The sequence below is a fragment of the Kogia breviceps genome, chromosome 3, assembly GCF_026419965.1.
Source record: "Kogia breviceps isolate mKogBre1 chromosome 3, mKogBre1 haplotype 1, whole genome shotgun sequence".
Lineage (NCBI taxonomy): Eukaryota > Metazoa > Chordata > Mammalia > Artiodactyla > Physeteridae > Kogia > Kogia breviceps.
The window spans coordinates 180,593,932-180,618,391 of record NC_081312.1 but is presented as its reverse complement, the minus strand read 5'-3'; the positions used below and the strand labels follow the sequence as shown (position 1 = coordinate 180,618,391).

General features: G+C 46.8%; 1 protein-coding gene across 12 annotated transcripts in view; it reads left to right on the top strand.

The window, feature by feature from the left end:
• FRMD4A (FERM domain containing 4A) overlaps positions 1-24,460 on the top strand; it is a 663,610-nt gene that overhangs the window by 506,117 nt on the left and 133,033 nt on the right. For all 12 annotated transcript variants that reach the window (XM_067030461.1, XM_067030468.1, XM_067030469.1 and 9 more), the window contains 2 exons: positions 10,760-10,854; positions 24,095-24,187. In XM_067030461.1, coding sequence (XP_066886562.1) covers positions 10,760-10,854; positions 24,095-24,187 — 188 coding nt within the window. The remainder of the gene's footprint in view (positions 1-10,759; positions 10,855-24,094; positions 24,188-24,460) is intronic.

The following is a 24,460-nucleotide window of genomic DNA, read 5'->3' as shown; positions in this document are numbered from 1 at the left end:
GTAACAATCAAACAATGACCCCTCCGTCCAGCCCCCGTGCACCAGTTAAAAAAAAACCTGTGTGTCAGAAACCTGTGTGTCAAGCACTGTGCTGGGGGTTGGGGTACAGATATTGATCAAACCTGATCCCTGCCCTCCGGGAACATGTTATGTCTGGCACAATTCTATTGCACTTGGAAAAAGCAGCTTCAGACCCCTCCTGTCTGTGCCGTTCGCGACTTGCTGGATCTGTACCCGGCATTTGAAACCAAAGCTTTAGAGTCAGTCCAGACTCAAGCCCCTCGTCTGCCCTGGGCCCTTGGGGGGTTGTGACCTTGAGCACAGTAACTGTTCTAAGCCCCAGTGTCCTCATCAGCACAACGTTGCAGGGTCGCTTTGCTTTGAAGATGAAATAAGATCGTATAAGTGAAGCGTGGAGCCCAGAACCTGGCGGGGGGGGGGGGTCGAATATGATGGTGCTGGGGCCACAGGGGCAGCAGCAGCAGGGAAAGCTGGGGCGGAGCCAGGAAACCCGGACCTTAACGTGGTGTGTGCAGTGACTGCTTTTTGCCTGCCAGGACCCGCGTGTGGTAGATGCCCTCTGGTTTTCTTTCCTTCCTGTTTCAGATCCTTGCAGCCTCTTCTGAAACCGCCTACTTTAAGCGGACTAGCAAAGGACCGATCAGGCGCTTGGGTCCCATCCGCACACGTGCTGGCCACTAAGGTGACCTCCCTTGTCCGTGGACAGGCTTCTCGACCCCTTGAACCTTAGTTTCCTGCCCTGCCAGTGAAGTGGGTTGGGTAACCAGTGTCTCTGGCTCTTTATATAATCCAGCGTCCCTAGGTGACTTGTACCCACCTGACTGTTGAGTTAAATCTGCGGGTTACGAGCTGTGTGCCTTTGGCAGGCTACTGCTTTCTCTGTGCTTTGGCTCCTTCTGTATCCAATGGGGGTAATCCTGGCATCTGCCTGCTGGGTAAGGATTGACTCAGTTCTGTGCTGGGACAGAGGCTGCACCCAGTAAATGGAAACCGTTAGTGTTGGCCGTGTCTGGAGCCAGCTTTGCTGAGCCTGGTCCCTCCTGAGCCGAAGGTAAAGCGTTCATCTCCTGTCCACTAAGGAGCTGGGGCTCTTACTGGATGGGGACCTCCCAGATGGAGAGGTGCTCCGTCTGGCAGGACCCACTGAGCTTTACACGCCCCCCACCCCTGCCTATCCCAGGCGCCTGGGAGCCCAGAAGAGCAAATAAGCCTACGTAAAGGAAGCAGTGCCCCGTTTGCCCCCAGCCACGGAACCCAGGGGCAGCTCAGACGGGGTAGGAAGGAAGCCAGCCTCGCCAGCTACTCAGCCGGAGCGTCAAGGGGGTGAGGGGTGGGGGAGCGCGGCCAGCCCCGCGTCTGTGTGCGCGATGACCTCACGCTTTCTCTCCATCACCGGCGCCCCCTCCCCAGGACGAACGAACAGCCAATGAGCGCTCGGCTGCTTAATGCCGAGCCCCCAGGGGGAGGGGGAGGGGGAGGGGGAGGGGGAAGCGGGTGGGGGAGGGCGGGAGCCAGGCTCCCAGCTGCTCTGGGAAACACAATAACAGGCAGGGCTTCAAAAAGGCCGCAGGCTCAGGCATCGCCGATTCCGAGCTGCCCCTCTTCAGCCCCCTCCCTCCCTCTCTCCCGGTTTTCAGAAAGGTTGGAGAGAAAGGGCCCACTGAGCACGCTTTCTCCCCCGCGCTCAGCACTGGCCTCTCTGCCACCTGCACTCACGCGGCCGCTCCTCCGGCCCGGGAACCACCCTTTCCTGGGCTGGCGGGGCCGGCGGGGCCGTCGGAGCGGGAGGGTGTGGCCCAGCTGCGGAGCTGCCCCCGGCAGCCTGGCGGGCACTGCGGGCACTGCAGCCAGAGGCGGAATTTTCCAGATCAGCCTTGGGGAGGAGGGAGAGGTGAGAGGGTCCGTCTTTCGGCCGGGCTTCCTCCCAGAGCACAGGTGGGAGCCGTGTGATGTTTTAATGTTTTTAAATGCAATTAATTCAGAAGTGGCCATTCCATTGATTTTGCATCTGTGAGCTGCCCCAAGGGAGTGGCGGATGACAGGAGAGGGCTCGAGGGGAGAAGTCACTGAGCCCAAAAGCCCACGCTGCCAGTGACTGACCCAGGGTCCGTTCTGATACAAAGGCTTCTCCACCTGGACTTGTGTATGTGGCTTCCTTGCCCAGAAAGTCAACGGCATTATAAAGAGAAAGTGCAAACACTAGTAAAAGGCTTTCTGCTGAGATCCATCTTATGTCTCAAACAACCAGCAAATTTGGGGTTTCCTGCTACTAGGACCTGCCAGGCACTGCGGGGCTTCTGCCTGAGGGTGTGTATTCATTCCCCGAGGCTGCCTAACAAATCACCACAAACTTGGGGGCTTAAAATAACAGAAACAGTTATTCTCACAGTTCTGGAAGGCAGAAGTCAAAATCAAGCTGTCAGCAGAGCCAAGCTTCCTCTGGAAGCTTGAGGGGAAAATCCATTCGTTGCCTCTTCTGGCTTCTGGTGGCTGCCAGCCTTCCCTGACATGCAGGCTCATCGCTCCAATCTCTGCCTCCGTCTTCACACGGTCCTCGAGTGTGTGTCTGTCTCTGTCAAAACTCCCTCAGTCTCTCCCTTAGAAGGGTCCACGTGACTGCACGTGAGGTCCACCTGGATAGCGCAGGAGACGCTTTTCCTCTCAAGGATCGTAATCACATTTTTGTAATGAGAGGTCATGTGCACAGGCTCCAGCATGTAGGATGTGGACAGAACTTTTGGGGGCCAACCGTTCAGCCCATTACAGGACCCAGCAAGTCATGTCACCAAAAATTCACCATGTTCATAGCAGCATTTTTTCACAAAAGCCAAAACAGGAAAGCAACCCAGGTGTCCATTGATGGATCAATAAATAAACAAAATGTGGTTTATCCACCCAGTGGAATATTATTCAGCCCTAAAAAGGAAGGAAATTCTGACACCTGCTACATGGTGAATGAGCCGTGAGGATGTTATGCTAAAGGAAATAAGCCAGTCACAAAAAGACAAACGCTGTATAATTGCACTTAGATGAGGTACCTGGAATAGTCAAATTCACAGGGGAAAAAAAGCAGGATGGTGGTTGCCAGGGTCTGGGGGGAAGGGGAATGGGGAGTTGTTGTTTAATGGGTACAGAGTTTCTATTTTGCAAGAGGAAATATTCTAGAGATGGGTTGCACAACAATGTGAATACACTTAACGGTATTGAACTGTATACTTAAAAGTGCTTAAGATGGTCAATTTTATGTTATGTGTGTTTTACCATACTTGTAAAAATGTTTTAATTAAAATAAATTTATCACAACACGAGAGCATGCACGCCGAGCGTGAACCAAGTCCCTGTGGTAAATGCTATAGGAGTTCAGAGGAGAAAGAGACTCTTTGGAGGTAGGATGATCAGGGATGGCTTCCTGGAAGAAGTGGGCCTTGAGCAAGATGAAATTCACATGCGGGGGGAGAGGATGTTGTGGACAAAGTTTTGGAAATAGAAACGAGATTGGTGTTTTCTTCACTCTGATACAAACAGATTGGACAGAAATGAGTACTTTTGAAGGGAATCGGGCAAAAGTGAGGTTGGATAGGAACTAGATTCAAAGAGTGGCCTTAAATACCAGACTGACGTATATAACTTGATACCATTTAGGAGATTATTATAATAATTCATAGGTGAGATAATGAGGGTCTGAAATAATAACGAACACATAGAGCATTCGCTTTGTGCCAGACACTTGCTCTAAGCACCTTATGCGGGTCAGTATTAATTCATTAAATCCTCAGAGCAGCCCTGTGATGTGGCGTGGTCGTCCTCCCCATTTGACAACCGAGGAAACTGAGGTACAGAGAGGTCAAGTGAGTTGCCAGAGATTATATAAGAAAGATGGCTGTGTTAACTGACAGATTTAAGAGATCCGGGGGGGATGCAGAATGGTTGCAAAGTTTTTTAGAATGAGTGACTAGACCCTTGAGAAGGTTAGGAAGGTTTTAGAGAAGGAAGAAACTAAATTTAATAATCAGTTTAATAAATAAAGAATCACATTGAAGGCAGGAGCTCGATTCATCAGTCTAGCCCATCACTTTATAGAGGAGAACGCTGAGGCTCTGAGAAGTTACACAGTTTGTCCAAGAGCATCTCTCTGGGGTGGATCCACGTTAGGTGGAAAGCAGAATATGTGAGTGATAATAAAAATGTTCTGTGGGAAACTGGAGAGGAGCTTGGGAAGCACCTGGTCGGCTGATGGCTCTCCCCAGACTCTGCCTGGACAGCTCACGAGTTCACTAGAAGGATCATCGGCGAAGGGGAGTGCACAGAGCACTGTACAGCCATACATTCGTGTGAAGTGTTCTTTTGATCATTACAATCCAATCGTGTCCCACCTCGGAAGGCAGCGTAGACGGGGCCCGTTCCAGGACCCTGAACGTGCTGGTATGTGCATGGCTTCCCACTGGAACAGTTCAGAGCCCTTGGGAACTTAGATCTGTGCGGTAGAGTCAGACGTTTATAAAGAGGTTCTATTTGTCAGATATAGGGAGGAATAAAAGCTTAGAAGGACACATTGGAAAAAGAATCTGAGATAGAAAAAGAAAAGCTATCGAGTGAACAAAGTTCATTACAGGCTGAGAGAAAGTCAGTCTCAAATGTCGTGACCTCGGAGGGCTAGGATGGCACCAGTGACCCAGTACAGGCTCTTTCTAACCCAAGACGCGCAGGGCTTGCCCTGATCACATCGGCACTGAGGCCCCGGCCCGGTTTGTCCTGTAGAACTTGACTGGGCTACGGGCTGCCTTGCTGGCCTCACTCCCAGCCCGATCCTGCAAAGCTCCACAAATGTTTACAACAAAGTAATTGGCAAATTGTAATCAGCAGATTCTGTAAACAATCCCTTCAAAGTACATAACAGCATAAAGCTTTCTACCCAGCAACGTTCACCAGATGAGTTTAAGAAATGTAGTTCATTAATCACCATCGCGTCAAGGTGGGATACTGTCTTAGTTTGCAAGATCAGGAAATCACAGGCTGATGCCTTAAATGGTTTTAAACCTACCATACAGGGAATTAAAGTTTTGGTGCCTGAACCAATCAGGATAGATTAGGTTATGCTGTGGTGACCAACAACCACCAATGTCAAGGTTACTTAGCAACGAGGTTTATTTCTCACTCATGCTACACGTCCATCAGGTGGATGGGAGAGCTCTCTCTCACTGATGGAGCAGCTGCTTGCTGGCGCATTGCCGGTCACCATGACAGCGGAAGAAAGAGTGTACCTTTTAATGGGACTTAAGATTCGGGAGTTCTAACCTCAACATCTTCTGGCATCTGTTACCTCCCCGTTCAATGCGCCTTTATTTCCCCATGTATATATTGTGGGTAATTAATGTAGACTTTTCTTTATTGAGGGTGGTGCATAGGATCTATATTTACTGTTGTATGAAGTAATGGGACTAACCTTTTTTTAATTTTTTGACCAAAGATATGCATCCAAACAGATCCTATCCTTGAAAAGAGTTAGGTTGAGATGATAAAGTTTATTTGAGGGATGCTGCTATTGCTCAGATCCTTTTAGCTGCGTTCAGTGTATGCGTCCCCAAGAAAATTTGGGTTTTTACTGTAGAAATTCCACTGTAAAAAGGATTGCGGTGACAGGCTAAATCATAGGGATGTGTCACCATGGAGAAGCCAAAAGTCAGTGTCAACAAGGCTCCTAAGGTGACATCCATTACTCTGGTGAATTTTTCAGCATGTCAAGTCAGTCCCCTAGCTCTGCAGTGCAGAAACCCGATTGTTCATCCTCGGGGCAAGACTCACATTAACCAAGTTCAAAGTACCTGATGTATAAATCAGTGTTGATGTATAAAATGTCAGTGTTCTGGTTTCAAGGGAGCAATATAAACACTACCCAGATAGGGCCCTCAGGGCTCATGATCTTTGACCTCTCACCCAGGAAGTAGAGTCAGTAGAGGTGGGGTGGCAGAAGGGTAGTACATGTGACCTGTGAGGCCAGTCTGACTTCATTCGGAAGCCTGGCTTTGCTGTGCGACAGCCTGCCTGATGTCTCCAAGTCTCACGTCATCACTGGCAGAGGAATGACAGTCTCTTATTTTAGAAGATAATGCAGCCACATAGGAGGCTGCCCAGCGGCATATGTAGGACATGGCAATAATACCTCAGTAAGTTCTTTGGAAGGTATGAGATTGGAAGAAGGGGAGTTAAATAGGTAATGTGAGTGTTTGAAATGACTGGCTAAGGTCATGCCTCCATGTCTGCCAGAGAAGAAGCCTTACCGCTGGGACTCAAATATGTAAGGCCCATTGGCTAAGACTGCATTTTTTCCCCAGCTCGTTTCCTTTTCCCAGACTTCCTTCCATCCGCCACCCCCCCACACACCGGCCATTCACCCAGCCCCTTCTATGGAACAATTACTATATTTAGTCATGTGATAGATACACTATTATTCCAACCCTAACAGCAATTCTTTTCTCTTTCTGGGTAAATTTATGTATCGCTGGTCAATTCCACTGGGATGTTGTCTTTCAAGTTTAACTCTCAAAGAGAAGGAAATCTTATTCTGTCATTTCCAAGTTTAGTCTGGAAACCTCGCCATCACCCCTAAGAGCCCACAAATAATGACGTTATAGTCATAGCTCATTTTATAAAACCAGCTCGATCCAGTGTGCTCCTGACCTCCCCCACCTCGGCCATCAGTCATCAGACTTGACTTCACGTGCCTTGTGAAAAAATCAAGTCCGTTCTGAGTGCAGGAAGACTTATCACCAGTGAGGATGCTTTTATACATGCGATACAAGCTTCCAAGGCAAACCCCAAAGATGATCAAAATGTTTAAAGAAATAGCAGACGATAGAAATGCTGTGACTGCTGTGAAAGGAACGCAGACGTTTGGACGGCTAAGTTACAGTACGTCACAGTGTAAAAATCAGCCATGTTACATTACATTTGGTCACAACCTCTACATTAAACGCTTTGTATCTGGGCAGCCGGGTACCTTATGGGGATGGAGGTGATGCCAGCAACACGACCATAGCAAACAGTCTGAGGCTTCAAGAGCCCCTCACCTTGGATTGATACTTTGTCATTTATCAGTGATGCTCTGAGATGTGTCACATTTATTCCCCTGCCTTCCCCTGTGGTATTTAGGAAGGAGGGTCTTACGTACAGTCTTGAATTCCCTAACAGTTACTCTTTCACTTTTTCACATTTTAGTGTGAACGGGAGCATAGAATATTAGATGACGTTGATTTATCAAGATGGATTTTTCTGTTGATTTAATCGTGTCTTCTGGTGGGGGGGGGGCTCTGCCCTCGCTTCAAACCCACTCCCATCATTTCTGACAGTTTTCATTGGTAAATTGATGGTGATTGAGGCCCGGAGGCTGCCATCCTGGGAGTTCAGGATGAGGCAGCAAAGAGGGAACCATCTGCTTTGGCTTTTTTTTTTTTTTTTTTTCCGGTACGCGGGCCTCTCACCGTTGTGGCCTCTCCCGTTGCGAAGCACAGGCTCCGGACGCGCAGGCGCAGTGGCCACGGCTCACGGGCCCAGCCGCTCCGCGGCACGTGGGATCCTCCCAGACCGGGGCACGAACCCGCGTCCCCCGCATCGGCAGGCGGCCTCTCAACCACTGCGCCACCAGGGAAGCCCTGCTTTGGCTTTTTAAAATGAGCACTAGCTCTTACTCTATGCACTGATGAAAGGTGAAAGTCCTATTGACAAGTACTATGTGCTGTGCATTTTTGTATCTCCTGTAGGATTGGCTACTGCCCTACACGTATTAGACAGTAAATGTTTGTTGAATTAAAAGGAAGTACACCCGTCTTAGTCTGCCTGGGCTGCCATTACAAAATACCAGACTGGGGGGGCTTAAACAAAAGATGCTGATTTGGGGGACCTCCCTGGCTGTCCAGTGTTTAGGACTCTGCGCCTCCACTGCAGGGGGCCTGGGTTCAGTCTCTGGTCAGGGAGCTAAGATCCCACGTGCCACGCAGTGCAACCACAAAAAAAAAGAAGACACTGATTTTCTCACAGTTCTGGAGGCTGAAAGTTCGAGGTCTGGGTGCCAGCCTGGTCAGGCTCTATGAGGGCTCTCTTCCTGACTTGTAGATGGCAGCCTTCTCACTGTGTCCTCACCTGGTGGAGAGAAAGAGCAGGCAAGCTCTCTGGGATCTCTTCTTATAAGGACACTAATCCCATCATGAGGGCCTACCCGCATGACCTCATCTAACCCTAATTACCTCTCAAAGGCCCCACCCTCCAAATACCATCACAGTGGAGGTTAGGGCTTCAACACATGAATTTGGGAGGAGGGGACACAGTATATAGTCCATAGTGGCACCAAAGAAAAGTGAAATAAGACGCTAAACTGTGGGCTTCCCTGGTGGCGCAGTGGTTGGGAGGCCGCCTGCCGATACAGGGCACGCGGGTTCATGCCCCGGTCCGGGAAGATCCCACGTGCCGCGGAGCGGCTGGGCCCGTGAGCCATGGCCCGCTGCGCCTGCGCGTCCAGAGCCTGTGCTCCGCAACGGGAGAGGCCACAGCAGCGAGAGGCCCACGTACCGCAAAAAAAAAAAACAAAAAGAAAGAAACGAAACTGTGATGTAACCCTCTCTTTTTTTTTTTGCCACCTTCACCCATTTCACCCACCCCTACCCCCTCCTCTGGCAAGCACCAGTTTGTTCTCTGTATCTATGAGGTATTTTTTAATTTTATTTTTTAGATTCTATGTATAAGTAAGACCATACGGTGTTTGTCTTTCTCTGTCTGACTTATTTCACTTAGCAAAGTACCCGCAAGGTCTGTCCATATTGTTGTGAATGATAAGATTTCCTTCTTTTTATGGCTGAATAATATTCCATTGTGTATGTATACCACATCTTCTTTATCTGTTGATGGACACTTAGATTGCTTCCATGTCTAGACTTTTGTAAACAGTGCTGCAGTGAGTATGGGGGTGCACTTCTTTTCGAGTTAGCGTTTTGGGGTTTTTTTTTTAATTTACTTATTTTATTTTTGGCTGCATTGGGTCTTTGTTGCTCTGTGTGGGCTTTTCTCTAGTTGCGGCGAGCGGGGGCTACTCTTCGTGGCGGTGCGCGGGCTTCTCATTGCGGTGGCTTCTCTTGTTGCGGAGCACGGGCTCTAGGTGCACGGGCTTCAGTAGTTGTGGCCCACGGGTTCTACAGTGCAGGCTCAGTAGTTGTGGCTCATGGGCTCTAGAGTGCAGGCTCAGTAGTTGTGGCTCACGGGCTCTAGTGCACAGGCTCAGTAGTTGTGGCTCACGGGCTTAGTTGCTCCGCGTCATGTGGGATCTTCCCAGACCAGGGCTCGAACCCGTGTCCCCTGCATCGGTAGGCGGATTCTTAACCACCGTGCCACCAGGGAAGCCCCCGAGTTAGTGTTTTTATTTCTTTCGGAAAAATGCCCAGAAATGGAATTGCTCGATCATATGGTAGTTCTAAAACAGTCATATAACTCTTGATTTATTGTCTTATCCACCCTCTTAATAGAGAAAAGCCACAGAGTAACGACCAGAACAGGAAATATACTCAGGAAGGGTACCCTAATGTGCATCAGTGCACACACACATTTTCTCTTCTCGAATCTGCTTCTGCTCTGAGCTTGGAGTGTGCGTGGAACAGAACAGTCATCGTAAAGGCAGTGCATTGCAAATACCTGAACCAGGAGGCAATTTAGAAATAACTGTTCCCTTTTGGCCCCGTGTCTCCATCATCAGCCTTTCCCTCCTCCCTGACCTCTGAGCCTGGTGGTCTGTGGTCATCTCAACAGTGATAGACCAGAGTGATTGATGTATTGACAATACAGACAGCCACAGTAATTTCACATCTAAGGCTCTGGCACACTCCTTTGGATCGGCAGAAAATTTCAGGAAAGAGTTCATGATAAAAACATTCTTGGGTGAAACTGTTCTCCTTTGGAAAGGCAAAGTTTCAGTTTATTCTTAAATACTATTGCCAAGGCCCTTTGGCCTTAATGTTAACATTTCTTGCAGGGAGGTACTTCTGTTGTTTGGATTTTAAATTATGGGAGCATAGAGAGTGTTCGAGGGCAGTCTCTGGAGCCAGGACTCAAATCACAGCCCCAACACTTACACAGAGATGCTCAATCTTTGGGCATCTGTTTCCTCTCCATACAATGGAGTTTAATAATAGAACCATCTCACAGGGTTGTGATGAGGGTTAAAGAAGCTGGTGTTTGTAAAGTGCTTGGAACAGGACCTGGCATGTAGCAAATACTATATAAATACATGTGAAAAATATATATAATCATATTCTACAACATATTAATTACAACATTAATATATTATAGTATTATATAACATATGTGTTATACAGTATATATTTGATGTACGTCATAACATATATTTACTACATATGTATGTGTACATATATATTTTTAATAAGACACATCTTCCTGTCAATTCACTGTAAAGTGTTCTCCTGTGTGGGGAAGGAGGCCACGGGGTTTGACAGCTGTGTTGGTGAGCAGGTGCCATCTGTTGGTAGAACAAACTACTAGGAAACAAAGCCGAAGGTCTCAGTCCATTGATGGCCCTGTCCTCATTGTCTACTCCTTTGGGTTTTATAAAAATCACTTGTATGGATGTTCTTGAGCTTTGGGACATTCCTTCCAAAAAATTATGGAAACCTGAGATTGCCTGCTTTAGGAAAAGCAATCTCTCATCACTTACCCTTTTTCCATTTTGTTCTCCCTCCAGCCCAAGCTTTTGGCCAAGGAACTGCTTGACCTCGTGGCATCTCACTTCAATCTGAAGGAGAAGGAGTACTTTGGGATCGCCTTCACAGATGAGACGTAAGTGCCCCATGTGCCTGGAGAACCTGAAGGGAAAATACAGAACCTGAAGTTGTACTGTCTCTGCTGTCCACGGTGGAGGCAGCTGCAGGCCACTTGGGTCTTGTGGTTCAGGGTCAGTCCAAGTTCATCATCTGAATTTCAAAGGCCTTGTGATCATGCCTGGAACGGCCAAAGGATATAATTAGGGTGATGCTCATGTTATGAAATTATGAGGTAAACCAATTCTTATAATCAAGCCGGTACGTGTTCAGAACTGAAATGTTTATTTTTAAAAAAGTGGATTTGTCTGGGTTTGTTTTCTATTAGAGTTAAACGAAAACTTCTGGAAATGAAACATTTCTCTCCAGTGTTGGAATAACAATAGCAGGAAGTCAATGCAATGATAAATTCAAAATGCAAAGTATCTGTGCAGTTTCACTGTCAACGCTGAAATAGAATATAAAATTCAAAAATTCAGATTGTTCATCTGTTGAAAAGTACGTTTGCGTTCAGTGATCTTTCCGTTTGGCTCTATACAGCGGTGTTTTGCAACACAAGGAAGGAGTATCTTTACTAAAATTTCAATTTCCTTCTTAATAAACAGTTCGCAAAAGACTGCAGTGAACACCTGCACAGATTCCTGGATAAAAATAAGCTGTTCTAAGCAAATGTTTCACAATTTTCTTTCCTCTGCGTGTACACATACAGACGCATGCACACACACTCCTCCAAATCCTTCGAATTACAGAGGTGACTTCCTGCAATACTAATAGATCCGGCTTCGGTTAGTGGCTGGACAAGACAGCTCCGGGAGGCTATGCCCCATCAATCAGATGGAACCATCAAGGCAGGATGGGCTCAGAGCAAGGACAGGGGACATCCACGTCGGTCAGTAGGAGAGATGATCAGGTGTATCCGCGTGAGGACCCTCCGGGAGCCGCACGTGGACAGGGTGGCCGTAGCATTTATGATCTAAATCGGGACCCTGTGAGTAAAAGGGGGTGTACATCGGTACTGTCGTGGGCAAACTGGACAGGTGGTCACCCTCCAAATTAGCAACTTTTCAGGCGGCGGTGTGATCGGGCAGCAGCGTTGGGAGCAGAGTCACAGCTGCCTCAAGAAAGCCAGGAGGGCGACTTCTCCGGCGGCCCAGCGGTTAAGACTCCGCGCTTCCACTGCAGGGGGCGCTGGTTCGATCCCTGGTCAGGGAACTAAGATCCCGCATGCCACGTGGTGCAGCCAAAAACAAATTAAATTTAAAAAAAAAAAAAAAAAAAGAAAGCTCTTTTCTTTCAGGTTACTACCCTGGCCCTGCAGCCAGGAGGAAGGCAGGAGTGGTTGCTTCTGGTCTAGAAGGTTCTCTGTGCCTGCGGGTGGGATCAAGTGACCGGGTCTGCGATCTGGAGGGCTGGGATGGGAAGGAGCCGGCAGAGTAATTTTAAAACATGCTTTAAGGCAAACACGCATCGAGAATAACTACTCCCACAAATGCAGATGTTTTCCACCCTTTCTCCTGAGAATCACTGTAAACTCTTTGGATTACCACTCAGACGTTTTTTTCACTAATTAGAAAGAAACCACAGTTTTAGCTCATCACGTTGTTCACATTTCCCAAGTACAGTTTCCTCTTCTAAAAGAGCCAGTGAACCCGAGAGGAGTCCCAACTAGACTTCGCTTTTTTTTTTTTTTTTTTTTTTTTTTTGCGGTACGCGGGCCTCTCACTGTTGTAGCTTCTCCCGTTGTGGAGCGCAGGCTCCGGACGCGCAGGCGCAGCGGCCATGGCTCACGGGCCCAGCCGCTCCGCGGCACGTGGGATCTTCCCGGACCGGGGCACGAACCCGTATCCCCTGCATCAGCAGGCGGACTCTCAACCACTGCGCCACCAGGGAAGCCCTAGACTTCGCTTTTGAATAAACAAGAGTCAGAGACTGAGCTTGTTGTCCTGGACCAAGGAGCAAGGCGTACGCTTGCGGAAGGTTTCAGACCACAGCCGTGATGGCAGCAGCCGGAAGGAAGCGAACGTCAGGGAGAAAGTGGCTCCTCTCCCGGGAGAGACGCAAGCAGGCAAAAAAACCGCACAGCACCGTCCGCCTGTCCCACCGAATGGAGCCTGTCAGCTCGGGGTCTTTCTTGGCGCTTCTGGTTCCCCGGGCCGGCGGGGAAGGCTTGTGTGTGTCGGGGGTGGAGGGCAGAGAGGGAGTCCGGGCTGGAGGGGAGGGTCCCTGCCCCTGGCCTGGTGGCGCTGGCAGCTGGAGGGCCCTCTGGGGGGCAGCGATGAGGAGGCTATGAGCCACCTTCTGGCACCGTCCAGGGCAAGAGTGGCCACCACCAAGCTCTTCACCCCGAACCTGGGCGGGAGCGTTCCTCTGGGGACGGTAGGAGCGGCAGGCGGCCAGCCGAGATCAGTGGACAGGGCTTGGCAGCTGGCAGGCGGTGCCTGGAGAAGAGGTGGCAGATGGGCGTGACTCACCGGGAAATGGTGAGTGTCAGGGACCCCGAGGAAATCAGGAACTGGGCCTCCAAGGGACTAGGCTGAGGAGCCAGAACAAAGAGGAGACGGGAATGGCGGTGACTCAGGACGTAGTCAGTCATGGGCTGACCGCACCTGGGGCCAAAGGCGGTGGCTGGCGGCCTCTGTGGTCACCTGACCTTTTCTCCTTTTCCTGCTGGGAAAGGAATGAATGAGAAGCTGTCAGCACAGAGCGGTGCCTGTTGGTGGGGGGGGAGGCTCGGTCTGGGGTGGTGATCACAGGGCAGTAACCACGAGGCTTGCCCTGTGGCCCTGCCCCCCAGCCCTCACACTGGGCACCACTAGACACTAACACAAGGTCATTTAATAACTGTGTTTTCAAATTGTGCATGTGTATTGTGTGTGTGTGTGTGTGTGCGCGCACACACGCGTGTGATTTCTGCAGGTGCTACGCTGCGTGTTTTATAATAAAATGCACGGAACTTTCATCCTTTATTGCGACTCCATGCATTTGCCTTTTTTCCTAATGCAAATCAAAACAAGACTAACTTAGAAAGTTCTATAAACTATAAAATACTTACACCAGTGTTAGGTATTCCCAGCAGTGTTATAATAGCTAATAGTAGAGTATATGGCATGTAGGCCGTATGTGTCATACGTCAGAGAGTCTTTCAGTATGAACTGCTGTTGATGACATTTTGTAGGATCTGGACGGGCCTGGAGAAAAGAAATATAGAGCAGAATATAGACAAACTTGGAAGATTCTCTGAGTCTCGGGGTGTCCTCACCCCTAAGCTGTATTCATTACTAGTGTCCAAGGCCACAGTGCAAGACTCAGTGCCCAGAGGTGTTTCCTATTGTTAGTTAATCAACAGTTGTGTGGGATTAATACTAGCTCCGCCTTCTCTTTCTTCATTCAATTTTTAAAACTTTTTATTTTGAAATACTTAGATTTACAGAACAAAGATAGTACGGAGAGTTCTCCTGTACCCTTCACCCAGCTTCCCTTAATGTTAATATCCTACACACCATGTGATAATTATCAAAACTAAGAAATTAACACTGGTACTATATTAATAACTGAACTACAGACTTTATTCAGATTTCATCAGCTTCCCATGAATGTCTTTTTCTATTCCTGGATTCAAGTGCATTTAGCCCCTCTTATTTTTAATAATTCTGCGCAAATAAAAAGAGATATACAGGCAGACCTCATTTTATCATGCTGTTCTTTATTGTGCTTCACAGAGCCTGTGTTTTTTACAGATTGAAGGTCTGTGGCCACACTGCATCGAGCAAGTCTGTCGGTGCCATTTTTCTGACATCATTTGCTCATTTCGTGTCTCTGTGTCACGTTTTGGTAATTCTCACAGTACTTCAAACTTTTTCATTATTACCGTATCTGTTATGGTTTTCTGTGATCAGTGATCTTTGGTGTCACTTTTGCAAAAAGATTACAACTTGTGGAAGGCTCAGATGATAGTTAGCACTTTCTAGCCATAAAGTATATTTAATTAAGGTATGTACCTTGTTTTTTTAGACATAATGCTATTGCACACTTACTAGACTACAGTATAGTGTAAACATAACTTTGATGTGCGCTAGGAGACCAAAAAATTAGTGTGAGTCACTTTATCGCGACGCTCACTTCATCTGGGTGGTCTGGAAGCAAACCCCCAGTATCTCTGAGGTGTGTCTCTAGATGATTATCTGTGAATATCTGAATTGTGGTGATGCATGCAAACAATGACATTTTGGTGATCTCTAAAACATTCTGAGGCCAAGTAAGAGCCTAGTATAAATTTGATCTTAAAATAATTATTAATGTTTTGCTACGGACATGCTCCTCAGCCTTGATCCCACGTTGAAGTCACCTAGGACACCTTAGAAAATGCCGGCGCCTGGGCCCTCCCCTCAGAAATTCTGACTTCCTTGGTCTGAGTGTGGCCTGAGCATCAAGATGTTTGAAAGCTCCCCAAATGATTCTCAAATGCAGCCAAGTTTGAAAACCCCTGTTCTAGAGAAAGGGTAATGGGTTTTTTGCGGGGGGGGGAGCGGGGTTGTGGCTGTTTTTTGTTTTTTATTTTTTAACATCTTTACTGGAGTATAATTGCTTTACAATGGTGTGTTAGTTTCTGCTGTACAGCAAAGTAAATCAGCTATATGTGTATATATATATATATTTATATATCTCCTCCCTCTTGCGTCTCCCTCCCACCATCCCTATCCCACCCCTCTAGGTGGTCACAAAGCACCGAGCTGATCTCCCTGTGCTATGCGGCTGCTTCCCACTAGCTATCTATTTTACGTTTGGTAGCGTACATATGTCCATGCCGCTCTCTCACTTCGTCCCAGCTTACCCTTCCCCCTCCCCGTGTCCTCAAGTCCGTGCTCTAGTAGGTCTGTGTCTTTATTCCCGTCTTGCCCCTAGGTTCTTTTTTTCTTTTTTTTTTTTTTGTGGTATGCGGGCCTCTCACTGCTGTGGCCTCTCCCGTTGCGGGGCACAGGCTCCGGACGCGCAGGCTCAGCGGCCACAGCTCACGGGCCCAGCCGCTCCGCGGCATGTGGGATCTTCCCGGACCGGGGCACGAACCCGTATCCCCTGCAACGGCAGGCGGATTCTCAACCACTGCGCCACCAGGGAAGCCCTGCCCCTAGGTTCTTAATGACCTTTTTTTTTTCTTTTTTACTTAGATTCTGTATATATGTGTTAGCATCCGGTATTTGTTTTTCTCTCTCTGACTTCACTCTGTATGACCGACTCTAGGTCCATCCACCTCACTACAAGACCAAAAGACAACCCTCAGAACTGGAGAGAAAGGGTAATGTTGGTGTCCGTTACCTCTGCTCCCTCCTTCCAGATGCAGGAAGAGAAGCTGAGTTCACTCGAACTTTGAACGTTTGGGACCCCATCAGGACACACACCAGGAACCTGCAAAGTTATAAACTCTCCCCCACTCCAGACTCTGGAAACCTATTTGCAAACCAACTCAGAAGTTCAGATTTCATGGTTCCTTGAGTGCAAGTAGAGTAATCGAGATTTTCATTTATCAAACATTGGTGTCCATCATTTAAGGAAAGTTATTTTTACATGTTATTTTCGAAATATTTCCACTGCTGTTTCAACAAACAAGTTGATTTTTTTTTTCAGAATTCATGGTTCTGATTGTACAGTTTAAATCCATACAGCCCTATTCGTGGTTATATGATCTAGTCTCAGTCATAATTTTTATGTCCTCTGTTTTGGTGTCTTTACGAAAAACTATATTGAGGTGTAACTGACGTACTAAGCTACACATACTTAAAGTGTGCAATTCAAGGAGTTTAGACAAACACCTGTAACACCCAAGTTTTTAATTTTTTTTAAATTTTATATTGGACTATAGTTGATTTACAATGTTGTGTTAGTTTCAGGTGTACAGCAAGGTGATTCAGTTACACGTATAGATATATCTATTCTTTTTCAAATTCTTTTCCCATTTAGGTTCTTACAGAATATTGACATGTGCAAAAACCCGTGACACCCCAGTTTTGCATTTTTAAAATTAAAAAAAATTGTTGACAGAGAATCCCGTCATCAAAAGCAATAACTAAACAACTTTTAGACTATTCAGCAGAAGTTGTCAAACACACCCCAAGCTGAGGTCATGATTATGTAAAATATTTAAATTTGAATCTCTTGTTGTAAATGTTAAGGATTGTTTGTCAAATGCTGTAAATGAGTATCCATGTAAAAATACTTGAAGAAGTACTTAGGAAGTTGAGGGAAAAGGTTAAGAAACTCGGTTATAGCCACTATTGCACATTTTCAAAGCCACATACAGTTAGAATGTATTTTCACATACCAATTTTAAAAATGAGCAGTTCTTAACCCCTTATTTAGTCACAGACCCCTGTGAAATTTCAGTTACATTCCCTCACCCCCACAAATGTTTACACACAAAATAATTAGTGCTTAAATTTCAGAGGGTTCACAGATACTCTGAAGACAGAATCTAAGTTTAAGAACCAATTAAGGCTTTTTTTTTTTTTTTAACACCATGCTGTGTCTTAATTGATTGAGTCGTGGATAGGTAGTGTTTAGGGAGTGTGATTTATCTGGATAATTAAGGTCCAAAATGCCCCCAACACACTGGAAATACATCCGTAGACCCAATGCCAGGACAACGGGGGAGAATCCTCTGTCCTGCAGTGTCCTTGGGTCCTGCACCCCAGGACTGGTATTGACCGAGACATCTGGAAAGGGTCTTGTTGATGAGCGTTTCCCAGTCAGAAGCTGATGTACAATTTACAAAATAAAGTAGAAAAGCAATTTTCCAATTGCAGAAGAAACCTCCACAAGATGCAGCCCTGGGAATGTCATTTATTTAGAAATCGGTTTGGGATTTCCATCCATTAAATGCTCTGTACCATGAGACTAAGGAGAAAATCAATGGCTACAGCCTCCGTGCCTGGGTTGTAATAGCTGCTCCTGCGAGCGCAGCATTCAGCATTCGTTACCCCCTCGGAGGCGGCCTGCCTAGACCCTCAGGTGCTGCGGAAAACAACAGAAACTTCTGTTCAGTAACTGGAAAGGGGCTTTAGCAGAACTCTTCCTGTGTGCAGCTAAGAGAAATAAAAGAGAATGAGGCAACCAGAGGGGGCCTCAGAGATCCTGGCTGTCTCCTGACCTTTTCCTTCCCAAAGCGAGTGGTACGGGGGCACTCGGATCCTGGATGAGGTGAATTCTCCTCGAATATGGAGATTGTTTAGTTAAGGCAGGAGCGGTGTCTGTACTCGGAGGGCAGTCATGGCGCCAACGGCAATATTGATCTGTGGGGCTTATCTGAGACCCATGTATTCACTTCTTAGCAAATGTTTATTTAGCATCCACTGTTAAGCCTGGAGATACAGAAGTAACTGGCCTTTGACCCCTTGGAGAGCTTGTGTTTTTCGTTTAGGAGGTAAATATTAAGATAGAGTGTAGAAGGCACTGGAAAAGAAAATTTGGAATAGCCCTCAGAGGACATAGTGGAGCAAACAATTCCTCCATATAATAAAAACTTAAAGGCATAAATTCAAATGGACCAAAGAGCCCATGATTTAGTCATCCGGACTCCCCAGTACCTTCCTTACCTTTATCTGTGTGCCTGCGTCACTCTTGCAGGCTCTCTCTCTCACACTCATACACTCAGCATATCAATACTTGAAAGCCTTTATTTGAGGGATTCTAGCTAAATCAGTATCCCTGAGCTGTCCGTGCCCAGCACACGTACTTCTGACTCAAAGACACTGAAGAGCAAAATCTTCTTCCTTTTGAAAAACCCCCCACGCCCTCTCTCCATCCAGTGACATCTGTAAGAATTTCATCCTCTTGTTTAGACTTTCTTTGGAAGCTCATTCCATACAGATCAGCTGTCTACAATGAAAACCTCTAAAGGCACAGAGGCTCATTCTCCCCTGGGGTCCCAAAAGTGACGGGTTCAGATAGACTTATCACACACCTCCACCCTCCAGTGGCTTTCTGCGAAGAAAGCTCTCCTTAAGGCCATCTCTATGGAAGGTGCCAGTGCTTGGACCAAAAATCTATTTGTATTATATGTAGAAGCTAAAAGCAATCTGTTACATAAATGCATCCAATTTCTGTTGCCTGGAAGCAACTGCATATTTATTACTGACCTAACAGTTTGACCTATGGCTACCATAAACCAAATGGGTGGGGGGGTGTTATCTCACTCAGCTTTAAAGATAGTTATCAGTCAAGCAATAACAAAAATACCCTGAGGGTCTGCTGGGACTTTTTTTTTTTTTTTTTTTGCTTTGTTATTGGCAAATGCGCTGATGTGCATTCTCAAATGAAAAATCAATGAGATAATGAAATCCAAGCTATGGGGATCTCTTAGTTAAACTGTATAGAGAAAATGCTTCTTTTAGTCTTTGCTTCCCATCCCACCCTAGCTTAAAGGAAAAAGAAAACAGAGATTTGAGGAAGAGACCTGATGTCAGGAACCTGAGGTGTTACATATGAAAGAAAACAATCCCAGGCAGAGAGGAATCCTGGATACTGTTGGGTGTAGGAAAGGTGAATTTGAACCCAACGCAATCAGCAGAAAATATTTTAACAAGTGGAAAGTGGTGGCCTCAGAACTGGGGTTTTTAATCCATCTCTTAGCTTTTGCCTAAATATTGGGCAGTTATCCCAAGGGACCTGGGGGTGGGTCACTGGTCCTTCGGTCTTTCCCTTTGAAACACCTTCAGTGGAGAGATGTTTTTACAGGTACATAAAGTGGAAGGAGCGACTTCCTTCCACCTGAGGGTCCCGGGACTCCAGCTGCAGGAAGCCCACCTCCCCGCAGATATTGGAACCCTGCCTGGGTGTGTGTGTGTGTGTGTGTGTGTGTGTGTGTGTGTGTGTGTGACGCCATGCCATCCCTCACAGAACTGGGGTTGAGGAAGCCAAGTAGGGGACATGGGGGAAGGAAATACATTTTTCTTCCAAGGCCAACTGTTTGGTATAGGGGGAGTTCTGGCCTCCTTGTTCTTTCTGTTTTTTGACCATTTTCTTACTTTCTAGTCATTTCATGGCTTGATCAGTGCTAAAGCAATATATGGTTGGGGACCAGGGAATTCGCCCCTAGAGTGCTGTTCTTTTAGTGTGGTTTAATGTAGGGAAGGAGCTTACCGAGGGAGGGGGGGTCCTCTGATAATGTGGATGAAGAAGGCGGGCAGGGAGCAAACCCAGTAGAGTGGTACCCAAGTGATGTGCATGTCTGTGTCTCTTCAAGCAAAAGGTCCCAATTTTCAGGCTCTCCACCAAGTGAATCATGGCCCCCAGAAGCCAAGTCAAACCCCCAGTGGTGTGAGTGGTCAGAGATGCTGTGCCCTTGGGGCGGGGGGAGGATTTCTCAAGCCTGGCCCATTGACTGATCTTGAGAACACAGGTAAAACATTCCATCTCTCGGTTCCTCCTTATTCCTTGAGTTTGGGACCCGCGGAAAACCACTGTGCGCCATTCGAGTCTGTCTTTCTTGAGAGGATCCTTAAGAGGTTATCTCACCAGACTCTTTATCAAGAATTATTGCAAAGCAAAGGATTAACATTTAAATCTGCGTGGTCATTGAATGGATTTCTGTTCCGAGTTTTTGCACATCCTGTATTTCTTTGGCATCATGCATTACAGGACCAGACTAACAGGCAAAGCTGTTTCCATCCCCCCGTGACCCGAGGCCACGCTCTGAGTCACTTCCTTTATGTAACGCTCACATCCCAAACCAGCGGTTCTCCCTGTCCTTAATCACCCCGGGGGCCAGTTACCAGAGAACCAGGGACAGCTCTTATGCCTCAAGAGTCCACCAGGATTGTTCGGACTAGCCAAGCCTAAACCGTTCCCCCTGCCTTTTCCACGAAAACCCTAAAAAAGTCTCTGGCCTGTGTCTTCTCCGTATTCCTTTCTGCCTTATGACCAGCACGGGTGTTTCTTCTCATGGCCCTGCATGCTGTAGGTGCGTCTCATTTCCAGGAAACTCTGAGGAACCTTAAACTTTCCCTTCAGTGGCATTGACCTCTCTGGGTTGTCACTCAGTCACTTTCATACATTAAGATCAGGGCACAAATCATCTGCTTTTGGAGGTAGTCATCCGATCAATGAGCAAGTACTTTTTGAGTCCGTAGTATTTGCCAAGTGCTGTGCTAAGATCTGGGGATGATTTTTTTTTTTTTTTTTAATGTTGAAAACTTACGACTTAGTTGGAGAGACAGGTCATGTTTTTTAAATAACTAATTGCACAAGGCAGTGCTAAATGCCTTGCAGATGACACAAACCAGAAGCTCTGGAGATGTTTGAAAGAAACCCCAGACACAGGCAATCAGGGAAGACTTCACTAAAAGTAAGACTTGAACTCAGCCTTGAACAATGGCTATCATTCAGATAAAGAGGTTGGAGAGACCGTTCCAATGAGGAGAGAAACCGCTGCATATGGCGTGTTTGCAAGAGGCTGAGCACAGACAGAGAATCCTAGGAGATCTGGGACATTTTCAGAGGCTGGAAAGGAGGAGCTATGGCTTATTACTCCCCGATAAAGAGGTCTGTTTGTCTTACCTTCCAATTAATCAAAAATGCACATGCTGTTACCTTATAGGGTAGATCTCTCTGTGTTTTTCAGATATAAAAAGTCTGTTGAGGAGAAGTGTGTGCACAGAATAAGTTCCGTAGACTCTGGAAGTGCAGCAGCAGAGGTGTGCCTGGGATGGGTGCCGTGTGAGTCCAGAGGAGGACCCACAGCCCAGGCTGGTGTGTGGTGTGAGGGAAGGGGTGTCGGGGAAGGTTTCCTGGAGGAGACGTAGGAGAGCCGGGTGTTGAAGGATGGGCCAGACCTCGCTGTGCCGTGAAGGAGAGGAGAAGCAACCCAGACAGAGGGAACAGCATGAGGTAAGGTGCAGAGGTTTGAAACCACATGACCACGAGGGGCACTGTCAGCATTCAGGTGTGACCAGAGACAACAGTGGCCTCCAGGCCTTCTGTTTCCAGATCCCATGTCCCATTGGACGAGAATTTATCCCACCTTTCTGGAAGATGTTGGTCCAGTCGTTTTGCTTACAAAGCTTCTTGTTTCATTCTTTGTTTACCCTTACTATACTCAGAGAAGAGTCACCAAGCGTGAAACATAAAGTTAATAGAAAAAAATTTTTGTCTAGGTGAAAATTCTTGGAGGAGAAAGAGGCCAACTTCCTCAGGCGGACACTCTTCCAAAGCAGCTCTCATCCTCACCCCTAGAGCCACGGGGGTGGGCTTAATTGAAGAAGGGATTTGCTTTTTTTGTGCAAAAGGTGCAGTCTGAATGACATCTCAGAATGGAGATGGAAGCCTCTAGAGTGTTCTCTAGCTTTCATTTTTTGGAGGCTTCGAGGAGCAAACATTTTAATACAATGATGCAACAGCTTTTGTTTAATAAGTGCCAGCCTTTCACACAGGTATATACGTTATAAACATCAGTGTTACTCAGCATCAGGCCCTGAGGAAATGTTGTGCAGTTGTGTCCGTTCAGCATGAGCGTCCTAAGTCAAGGCGGTTGTTGGACTCTGAGACCTGCAGGATGATGGACCGAGATTGGGGAAGGAGAGGAGAGGAAAAGGACAAGGGTAGACTCCTCTGCTCATACTTGTTCTGTGATCCTGCCTTGCTCTTCAAAGACCAACCTCCTCAACTTGACTCCAAGGCCTTGGTCACCACTCTCCAGCCTCATCCCCTTCTACTCTCATGACACCAAGGTTTCTTCCCACCTCAGGGCATTTGCACATGCTGGCCCCTCTGCTTGGAAAGTGGTTTCCCCTTCCTCTTTGCTTTCCTCTTGTCATTCTTCAAATCTCAATCCAACGCCAAGCAGTACTTCTCAGACCTCAGGACTAGATCAGGTTCTTATAGGTTCTCATAACTCATCATCCTAATACTATTAGTAATTACATAATTGTGGAAATAGTTGCTGAGTGTCTGTCTCCTAACAAGAATGTAAGCATCAGGAGAATAGGGACTGTGTTGATTTCACTTACTGCTACATCTCCAGACCCTTATTTGAAGAAGGTGGTCAATTAATATTTATGGAAGGAGGCAGGGAGAGAAGGAGGGAAGGAAGAAATAAATGCAGAAATGACCCCATTTATATATCATCAAATATTTCCGTGGTTCACTTTAAAATAGCTTTAATGAGGTAAAGTTGACATGCAATAAACTACATAAAGTGTACAATTTCATAAGTATTGACATACGTCTCCACCCATGAAACCATCACCACCATCAAGATAATGAACATCTCTATCACAACCAAAAGTTTCCTCGTCCTCCCTGTGTTTTCCCCCCATCACCCACCCCCAGGCAACCACCAGTCTGCTTTCTGTCACTGCAGATTAGTCTGTACTTTCTAAAGTTTTCTATAAACGGAATCATACAGTCTGTATTCTCTATTGTCGGGCTTCTTTCACTCAGCATAATTATTTTGAGATTCATCTTTGTTGCTGTGTGTATTAATCGCTCATTGTTAGGGTGGGACGGAGGGAGACGCAAGAGGGAGGGGATACGGGAACATGTGTATATGTTTAACTGATTCGCTTTGTTACACAGCAGAAACTAACACACCATTGTAAAGCAATTATCCTCCAATAAAGATGTTTAAAACAAAAAAAGCTCATTGTCTTTGCCACTGGGTAGTATTCCATTCTATAACTATATCATAATTGGTCCCTTCCCCCGTTGGTAAAAATTGGGGTTGTTTCACGTTTGGAGCTATTACAAATAAAGTGAACATCTGTGTGTCAAAGTCTTTGCGTGGACAGCCTGCTTTCATCTCTCTTGGGTAAATACCTAGGAGTGGAGGGACTGGGTGGTATGGTCGGGGTACACTTCATTTTCAAAGAAACTGTCTCTGATTCACTTTGCACCCCATCTGCTTCCAGCAAGATGTTGTGAAGATTGCTAACATGTTTCTAAAGTGTGTTTGGAGGCCTTCAGGAGAAAAGGCAGTCAGGAGTGTGGTGTTTAGGGAATTCAGGACAAGAAAGTCTGATTGCATTTTCATTTTAGTGCCATTGAAGAACTGGACGGGGGTCTCAAACCCCCGACTTTGAGTGCCGTGCAGTATCTCCCGCTGACGCAGTATCCCCCCCATAATTCCCTTGGGTTCTGCAAATAGTGAGCACTTAAGAGTGAGGCAGAGGGCCACGTTCATCTGTGGTCTGGTTTTGCAGCACATATACCTTCGTCCCAAGAAACTCCGGCAAAACCCAAATCCCTAACCCACTGGTCTCTCTTTTCCTCAGGGGACACTTAAACTGGCTTCAACTAGATCGAAGAGTCTTGGAACACGACTTCCCCAAAAAGTCGGGACCAGTGGTTTTATACTTTTGTGTCAGGTATGTACATTGGGTATCCATCCTTTTGCTTCCCCCCCCCACCCCGCCTCCTTTGTCAGAAAAGTCTGGGAGGGTAGAGCGATCAAAGAAAAGGGAAGTCAAGTTTGCCTTGCTTCGTTGCCAGGAATAGAGGTTGTGGTATAGCTTCATTCCCAGCAGATGTAAACACAGGGCGTGAGTGTGTAAGGCATGTCGGCGTGTGTGCGTGGACACACGTGTTCGTGCTCTGACGATAGGACGCTTGTGTGGAATGAAAATAAAACCCTTTTTTTT